Genomic DNA, 8,983 nt, shown 5'->3' with positions numbered 1-8,983 from the left:
TGAGGACTTCCCTGGTGGCGCAGTGGTTAAGAATCCGTCTGCCAATGCAGGGGACACGGGTTCGAGCCCTGGTCTGGGAAGATCCCACATGCCACAGAGCAACTAAGCCCGTGTGCCACAACTACCCAGCCCACACGCCTAGAGCCTGTGCTCTGCAATGAGAAGCCACCGCAATGAGTAACCCCCGCTCAGCAACGAACACCCAACGCAGCCAAAAATAAATAAATAAATAAATTTATTAAAAAAAAAAAAAAAAAAAGAATTGAACTGAATCATTGAACACTCATTTTGTGTCCAGAGTTAGAGAATTGGTGGTTGATGTGAAAACAAAACAAAACAAAACAAAAAAACCAACACACACACAGACACACAAACACACACACACATTTGGTATCAGAAATGTTGGGAGCAAAAACCAGTTCATAATCTGTACCCAGGTAAATTCTTCCCCCAAAACCCTCCATTACAGAGAGTGCTATTAAGACTTAAGTAGATCAGATGACTTCTGTGGCTCTCCGTCAGCTTCTTCCCCCAGTCTCCCCAGTACCTGCTTAATGGCCTTTTGAACAAAGCAGCCATGGTGGGCTATGTATGGCTTTGCTTCATCAAAGCTATGGAACTTTGTCACTGATGGAGGCCCACCTTGCTGGCAGCAGCAAGCAGTGCTGGGCCCCCAATGTGGTATGGTTTCCTAGGGAGACCAGCCAAATAGCTGGTCACCCGAGGAGTACATTGGACCCTTTCCATCATGGATTGGGCAATGACTTTTTCCCGCCTGGGTTGTAATTAACTCTGGGTTCTATTTGCTTTCCTTGCTTTCCTCCCTCCTGCCAGTGGCAGCATCTGTGTACACGTTCAATGATCCTGTTCACCGTCATGTGAACACACACAATATTGCTTCTGATCAGGGAACCCAGTTTATTAGGAAGTTAGGGGGCGGGGCCGTGTACTTGATCACCCGAAAGCAGCTACTCTCATAGAACAGAGGCACGTCCTGTTTGAGACTGGGTTTCAGTGCCAGGTTGGAGACAGCATCTTTGGGGCTGGGTCGCTCTCCTGCAGGACGGGTAAGCACTCTGAACCAGTGGCACATACGTGATGCCAGATTACACAAGACCTGGGAACCCTACGGGGTCAAACCTGATGACTCACTCTTTAAATGTTTGCTTCCTGTTCCTGCTACCCTGAACTCCGCTCTTTTGAAGTTTCAATGCCTTAAAGGGGGAACACTTCCACTGGAGAGCACAACTGCAGTAAACTGTGAGTGGTGATGGCCCCTGGACTATTTGGGGTATCTCAGGAGTGCCACTTCGGGGTCAAGCAAAGAGAGTGACTGTTTCGGGCAAGAAGGGGGTAGGAGATGCTTCTACTCCGGGGGTCAAGGAGGTACGTGAATAGAACCTGGGGTCGTCCCTGGAGAACCTCCAAAGAATATCATGTCCTGACTCCTTCCACATCCTGATGCGGGGCTCATAGAGACCCCCCCCTCCCCTAGGCAGGGCACATAATGACAGAGAGGGTCTGTGTCTACCGCCTTTGCAGGGCAGAAAAGTGGGCATACAGGCTCCACACCCCTCCCACCCCCACCATACCCCCCCAACTTCTGCAGAGCACACAGCGTCCAGGTGCCCCCCCCAGCCCCTCCCACCTCCGTAGGGCACGCATCCGGGGACACAGAGCTCCCGCATCCCTTCGGACCCCTCCCTTCGCGACGCGAGAGTCTTCCACTCTGGGGCTCGGCCTCAAAGCCTTCTCAGTAGTCGGCCTGGAAGACACCCAGCAGTAGCAACGCCGACAGCTGCCGGTCGCCGAGCCTCCGCAGCCGCCACGAGGCCCCGCCCAGCGGCAGCCTAGAGCAAGGCCGCGCCGGGGACGACTGCAGAACGCGGTGAGTGAGCCCGGCCAGCAGGGAGGGACCCGGGCGTCCCGGTCCCCGCCCCACCCCAGCCCCGGGCAGTGCATCCGACCTTCAGCGCCCGCTTGCTTCTTGGCTCTGTCAATCCGTCTCAGGGCCCCAGAGCCGCCCCTAAAAAAGGACCCCCGTGCTCTGGGACCCGGGCAGACCAGCCCCTTGGGCCCTCCCCTCTTGCAGGAACCAGGAATCTGGCACCCCCAGCCCCCAGCCTCGTCCTCTTTAAGCTTCTGAGCCCCTCCCTCTTTCCAGGAGCCAGGATTGCAAGCCAAAAATATCTCTCCCTTCCAGACCCAAGAGGCTTGGCTAGCAAACACATCTGCTCCGAAAACCCAGGAGCCTGAGCCGCAATTGCTCTTTTGAGCCAAGATTCTGGGCCCGCGGCCGGGGAGTCCATGCCCCCAACTCCTATGGCCTCGATCTCAGAAGTCCTGCTACCAACAACCCCCCCTCCCCTGCCCCCATCGACAGAGACATATGGGACCTAGGGGTCCGGCCCATCAGTCCCTTACACCGCGAATCCCAGTGTAAATGAGGATTAGGAGACCCATTTTGCTCCTCCCTCAAATTCCTTACTTACAGGAATCCAACCACTGTTCTTTTGGGGACCCAGGAGTCAGGGACCTCAGCCCAGAAACCCCCTAAAGCCTAGGGATCGGCACACCCTCAACTCTTTCGTATTTCAGGGACCCAGGAGACACAGACCCTAGCAAACAGACCCCATTAAATTGAGAGGCCCAGTCCCCCAACCCACCGCGACCTAGATGTCCAAAATTTCGTCCATCCTGGAAGAGCAGGGCCGGAGCAGAGGAGGAGGGAGGGGCCAGGAAGGGAGAGGAAGAACGGATTGAGGTGAGACTGGGGTGGGGACCTGAGCTGGGGGGCTCTGTCGTAAACAAAGTCTAAACAGACGGGTTGCCATGGCAACGGCCTTCCCCAGGCCTGCCCTGGAGACTTCTCCAGTGCTGTGTCGAGGAGGGCACCCCCCAGGAGCCTCCACTCCGCCAGCTGTTGTGTCTTCCTGTTTTCTCACCACGGAAACAGTGACCTCAGCCCTCCACCCCTACCGCTGGCGGGGCGGGAGAGCTGCTGTGAATTTATCATCTCTGGGGAGGTGGTCTTACCTTGGCCCCGCCCTCGAGGCGGGACTGGGATAGCCCTGGCAGGGGGAGACCCTTACTCGGCTCCAGCCCAGAGTTCCGGCCCCGCCCCCAGCCCTGCCCGCGCTCACTCCCCGGCCCTCCAACCGCACCCAGACCGCAGACCCTCCTAGCCTGCAGCTGTCGCCTCTGCTCCAGCCGCAGCCGCCACAGGCCCGTAAGGTGAGGCTGCGGGAACCCCCGAGAATGGGAGCAGCGTCCAGGATTCTTGGGTGCAGAGGGATTCCAAATGTCTTCAGTCCCTGGAAAGATGGGCTGGGTCAGGACTCGGGTTCTGGAGAGGAGAGGGCTGGGGACCTGAACTCATACGGGTCATACATCTGAAAAAGGAGGGGGGTTGGGGCCTGGACCCCTGGGTCTGAGGGAGGAGGGGGCTGGGGGCCCGGACTCCTGGGTCTGAGGGAGGAGGGGGCTGGGGGCCCGGACTCCTGGGTCTGAGGGAGGAGGGGCTGGGGGCCTGGAGAAGCTTGGAGTTGGGAGTCCTGGGTTTGAGAAAGGTAGTGGCTGGGGTTCAGAATTACTGACCTCCTCCCCATCCAGGGGGCAGAATCCGAACTTTAGACTCAAAAGGCCAGAGACGGAGCTTTAGCACCCGTGGTCCCAAAGTGAAGATGGAGCTGGGCCCCTTGGTGCTGAGAGCACAGGCTGGGGCTCAGGGCGCGCTTCTGAGTTTGCGGAGTGATGGGGTGTGGTGTTTGGCCTGAAGGTGGGGAGAGGACTGGGGCGTGGCTAGCGAAGTCCTCAGCATCTCCAGGAAGCCAAAGGGTGTTTTCCTCTCCCTCCTCGGGTCTCTGGCAGTTCATGCCTGAGGTCTGACCTCAGGCGACGGCTGGGGGCTCTGAGAGTGGAGACGGACCCCTCCCCTCCGGGTGGTCCGTGCGCTAACTTACCTTCCAGGGGAGACTTAACTGACTGTGGCCCGCCCTCTGCCTCCTGGGCCTGTCCCAACTTCCTCCTAACGGGTCGGGGGAAGCGGGAGGTGGCCCGGGAGGTCCAGCTGTAGCCGGGAGACCAGGCTTACGGGAGGTGCTGGGAGGTGTGGCCACTCTCTCTGGACTGGATTCCAACACTGTGCACAGTTTCCCGCCGCGGGGCGGGAGGCGTCCGCAAGGCGAACCCAGGGGTCCGGGTACACAGCCACTCCCCTCTTAGAGACCCTCTTGGGGGGGTCCAGGCTCCCGGCCCACCTTATGGGGGCCCAGAACTCACATTTTGAAGGACCCAGAAATTCGAACGTGCAGGCTTCTCCTCCTGGGACCTGGCGTCCGGGCTCTGCCCCCCCTTCCCCCGCCGGAATCCGCGAGCAGGGCGGGGGTCCCAGCACCGCCTCCCGGTCCCCGCCACATTCCAAATGGCTGGGCTGACTTGAATCCCTTATAAGGACGGAGACGCGGCGCCGCCCGGGCCGCCCGCCCCCTCAGCCACCGCCCAGGGCCCTCCAGCCGCCGGCCCCGCGGCTTTCCTGGCGGAAGCAGGGTTACGATCATACACGCCCAGGCCGGCCCGCGGGGCGTGCACTTTGGCTAGGTTCCCTCCACTCCCGTCCTCGCAGTTTGCGGAAAGAGGAGCAAAGAAGGGGCGGGGCTTCCCCGGGGTGACCATCCCCGACCTCTTAGGGGCTCCGGGCCAAATCCCCGCCCGGGCTGGGAGGCGCGCCCAGGGTCTGCGGAGCCTCACCGCGCGTTCTGGGCGAGCGCCGGGCAGTAGGCCGGCTGGTCGCCTGGGTCCCGGGAGGGTGGAGCCGGGCCTGAGCGGACGCTGACGTTGTTTCTCCCTCCTGTCCTCTGACTAGCCTTTTCCAGGTGTCTGACTTAATCCGCCTCCAGAGCCGGATCTTTCTCTGGTGGAATCCTCAGCAAAGACCGCTGGTGAGTGGGCTGGGGGCTCTGACTCTTGGGTCTGAGGGGGGAGAGGTTCTGAGGTCTGGACTCCTGGGTCTACGGGAGAGGGACCAGAGGCCTGAGCTGCTCTGTCAGAGGAAGGAGCGGGCTGAGGGCCCTGAATACTGGGGTCTGAGATAAGAGTTGGGGAGTGCAGTGCTCCTGGGTCTGAAGGAGGAGGGGCTGGGGACTTTGAGACCTGGGACCTTGGGTTCCAAAGAGAGGGGCCCAGACACCTGTGTATATGAGGAAGCAGTATGTTCAGGAGCTGGCCTCCTGCGTCCCCAGGAAGCTATTGTACAGGGACAGATGGGCTAAAGGCTGTGACGCTGCCCTCCTGACCCTGGAAGGAGGATGTTGCATTTCCTTGGGGCTGAGAGAGGCCTTCTGAGCTTTTTAGAGGTGGCAACCAAGAGATTAGCTATTTCAGGGCCTGAGGGAGGATCTGGACACCTGGTCAGGAATCGAGGCCAGGCCTTCATTCCTGAGGGTCTTTAGGACAAGGACATAAAAGTCAAAGGTTCTAAAGGGATAGAAGAAAGAAGTTGATTTCCCTGAGTCTGGCGTGCTCACGGCTGAGGGCCCAGAGCCCTGGGGTCTGAAGCTGTATTTCTGAATGAGAGAGGACTAGAGATTTCAGTGGCGCTGGGCCAGCTGAGAGAATCTGGGGAGCTGAGCTTCCCAGAAGTTGGGGAACTAGGGGGCTGGACTTCATGTTGGGGAAGGGGGAGAGGCTTCCTTTGGGTTGAAGTACTCCAGACCTAAATCCATTTGGCCATAGCAGGGGTGCTGCCGAGATTGGTAAGACCCAGTTCCAGAAGGGAGAGAGGGCTCTTGTCTTCCAGGAGCTGGGGCCAGCCTCCTGCTCAGTGAGAGGAGACAGGCTGGAAGGATGGAAGCTCTGATCAGACGTGGGTCCCTGAGAAGGTTTCCACGTAGAGGCTGGACTCCTGAGTGTCTGGAGGCTGGAAATGTTTAGGACCGTTAGGTGAAAGAGAGGCTGGGCTGCAGAGTCCTGGGTACCCAAAGGGAGGAACTGCAGAGATGGAGTTTCTAAGAGGTCACAGAAGACAGGGCCTCTTCTCCTGCTGCTGCTTCTCCTTTTTTTTTTTTTTTTTTTTAATATTTATTTATTTATTTGGCTGCACTGGGTTTTAGTTGCGGCACGCGGGATCTTTTAGTTGCGTCATGCGGGCTCTAGTTCCCTGACCAGGGATCAAACCTGGGCCCCCTGCAGTGGAAGCTCAGAGTCTTAACCACTGGACTGCCAGGGAAGTCCCTAGAGCAGACTCTTGAGTGGCTGGGTTGCTGAGTCCCTGAGGGAAGGAGGGCCGCTTTGTGTGTTTGGAGTGGGAAGAAAGATACGTGGTTTTACAGGAGTTGGCTTTTGGGGAGAGGAAAGGAGGGTCCTGGGAAGAAAAGAGATAGGGGACTACACTCCTGAGCTCTGACATGAGGCTGGAGGGAGGAGGCGGCTAGCTCCGGGTGACCAGCTCATCCCTGGAGGGCTGGGACTGGCCCGGTTTGAAAACTCGCATCCGGGGTACGCCTCAGCTAGAGTCCAGATTACGCTGTCCACGCGCCCCCTCACTCCAGGGAGGCAGGTGCTGGGGGCCTGGATCCTCCGGTTAGGAACCTTCTCAGGACACCTTCTTTCCCCTCCCCCCAGCCATGCCGGTGACGGTGACCCGCACCACCATCACGACCACGTCGTCGTCCTCGGGCCTGGGCTTCCCGACCACCGTGGGGTCCGCTCGGGCACTGGCCCAGCCCCTGGGCCTCCTGCGCCTGCTACAGCTCATCTCCACCTGCGTGGCCTTCTCGCTGGTGGCCAGTGTGGGCGCTTGGACGGGCGCCATGGGTAACTGGTCCATGTTTACCTGGTGCTTCTGCTTCGCCGTGACCCTCATCATCCTCATCGTCGAGTTGGGCGGGCTCCAGGCCCGCTTCCCCCTGTCCTGGCGCAACTTTCCCATCACCTACGCCTGCTACGCCGCCCTCTTCTGCCTCTCGGCCTCCATCATCTACCCTACCACGTACGTCCAGTTCTTGTCTCACGGCCGCTCCCGGGACCACGCCATCGCCGCCACCACCTTCTCCTGCATCGCTTGCCTGGCTTATGCCACCGAAGTGGCCTGGACCCGGGCACGGCCCGGCGAGATCACTGGCTACATGGCCACCGTGCCAGGCCTGCTCAAGGTGCTGGAGACCTTCGTGGCCTGCGTCATCTTCGCCTTCATCAGCAACCCCTACCTGTACCAGCACCAGCCGGCCCTAGAGTGGTGCGTGGCCGTGTACTCGATCTGCTTCATCCTGGCGGCCGTGGCCATCCTGCTGAACCTGGGCGACTGCACCAACATGCTGCCCATTCCCTTCCCCAGTTTCCTGTCCGGGCTGGCCCTGCTCTCCGTCCTCTTCTATGCCACGGCTCTGGTCATCTGGCCGCTCTACCAGTTCAACGAGAAGTACGGCGGCCAGCCCCGGCGCTCCATGGATGTAAGCTGCAGCAACAGGCACACCTACTACGTGTGCGCCTGGGACCGCCGACTGGCTGTGGCCATCTTGACAGCCATCAACCTGCTGGCTTACGTGGCCGACCTGGTGTACTCGGCCCGCCTGGTTTTTGTCAGGGTCTGAGGCTCTGCCCTGGAGGGGCTACCGATTCCCTCTTCTCAGCGGAGGTTCTTTACCAAGTCCTGAGGCCCTCTGAGGTCCTCTTCCCGGCTCCCCTCTCTCCTGCGTTTCTCATATCCTTCCCAACTCACCCTCCTCTCTTTCCTGTTTCTTTCACTCCTCCTTCTGTTCTGTCTCCCTTCCTGCTCTGTTTGGTTACCACATCCTGTTCGGCTTCTTTCTTTCTGCTCTCTTCTTTTCTACACGTTCGGCTTTGGGGCTCCTTTCCGGTCATCCTGTTTGTTTTCTCAACTGCCTGTTGCCTGACCACCTCTTCCCAGTTTCCTTCTGATCGATCAGGAGCCCTGAGACTTCTTCCTTCTCGGCCCCACAGCCCACTCCCACCTCCAAAGGTGCTGAGCCCCACACCACACACCCCTTTTGCAGCTGTTCACACCCTGGGCCTCCAGAGGGGCCCCATTGCCAAAGCATGCCTGCCCGCCCTGGCTGTGCCTTAGTTGGTGTGTATGTGTGTGTGTCTGGGGGGTGGGGGTGGGTAGCTAGGGATTGGGCCCCCTTTCTCCCAGTGGAGGCGGGGTGTACAGTGTACCTCCCCTTTAAGTTAAAAACAAAAAACAAAAAACAAAACTCTGAAGGTCAATAATTTCCAGTGGGCGGGGGGCTTAAAGCATAGACCCTGGGTCCCTAGAACCCGCCTGGTGCTCAGCCTTGCCTGAGATCGACTCCAGAATTTTTGCCAGGCTTACTAAAAACCCACTGCCTAGAGGCCATCTTAAAGGAGGCAAGGGGTGTATGACTTCCATCCCAACTACTCCCTGGGGTATCAAAAAACTGGCAAAAAAACTGCATGGTCTTGAAGACAACTGTCTGAAGTATTTGTAAGAGCCAGTGATGTGGCCCTCCAGCCTCAGTGTCAAAAATTGCATCTCCTGCCTTTGCAGGGAGGAGAAGAAAATGGCCACTGCCAGCCTTAAAGGTGATGTTAGCCTGGGTTTTTTTTTTTTCTGGTCACTAGGGCAACAATCACTGGGTGGCCCTTTTCTTAAAAGGGAAGTTTCTTTTCAAAAAAATGTTGGGGGTGGGGTGGGTTGGGGGGTGGGAATTGCTACTGTGCCGTAGTCAAAGGAATTGCATCGCTTGAGTGTGTGGTGTACACACACGTGTGTTTCTGCGTGCTAGTTGCTTTCTGCTGCTGCTTCCTGCTTCTCTGGGACTCACATGCATAACATGATCTATATAAATGTATAAATATATATTTTATTTTTTTTAAATTCCCTGGAGCTTCTGGTTCCCATCAGCCCCTGCTGTCAATCATAGAGAGAAGCCTTGTCCCTTCTCCCACATCAGTAATGTTCTTTTTTTTTAAACCCCAATATAAAGATAAAAGAAAGACTTGT

At 58.0% G+C, this 8,983-nt stretch overlaps 1 protein-coding gene and 1 long non-coding RNA gene across 4 annotated transcripts; one reads left to right on the top strand and one right to left on the bottom strand.

The window, feature by feature from the left end:
- Window positions 1–250: 250 nt before the first annotated feature.
- On the bottom strand, window positions 251–3,866 carry LOC309648341. 2 transcript variants are annotated; one of them, XR_014256614.1, is made up of 4 exons: window positions 3,598–3,866; window positions 3,187–3,314; window positions 1,649–1,765; window positions 251–1,056 (listed from the first exon to the last, which is right to left on the bottom strand). It is a non-coding gene; the product is annotated as an uncharacterized lncRNA (long non-coding RNA). The 2 variants fall into 2 exon arrangements; XR_014256615.1 differs by lacking the exons at window positions 3,187–3,314; window positions 3,598–3,866 and adding exons at window positions 1,968–2,026; window positions 2,493–2,764.
- On the top strand, window positions 3,171–8,978 carry MYADM (myeloid associated differentiation marker). Of its 2 annotated transcripts, XM_082436712.1 has the most exons (3): window positions 3,171–3,234; window positions 4,865–4,940; window positions 6,622–8,978. In XM_082436712.1, exon 3 carries the CDS (start codon window positions 6,624–6,626, stop codon window positions 7,587–7,589), a length of 966 nt encoding a protein of 321 aa, XP_082292838.1. In that variant the 5' UTR covers window positions 3,171–3,234; window positions 4,865–4,940; window positions 6,622–6,623; the 3' UTR covers window positions 7,590–8,978. The 2 variants fall into 2 exon arrangements, with proteins under 2 accessions (XP_082292838.1, XP_082292837.1); XM_082436711.1 differs by lacking the exon at window positions 3,171–3,234 and having other exon boundaries at window positions 4,564–4,940.
- Window positions 8,979–8,983: the final 5 nt, after the last annotated feature.

The sequence above is a fragment of the Balaenoptera physalus genome, assembly GCF_965194825.1.
Source record: "Balaenoptera physalus genome assembly, chromosome: 19".
NCBI lineage: Eukaryota > Metazoa > Chordata > Mammalia > Artiodactyla > Balaenopteridae > Balaenoptera > Balaenoptera physalus.
This window is presented reverse-complemented; position numbering and strand designations above follow the sequence as displayed.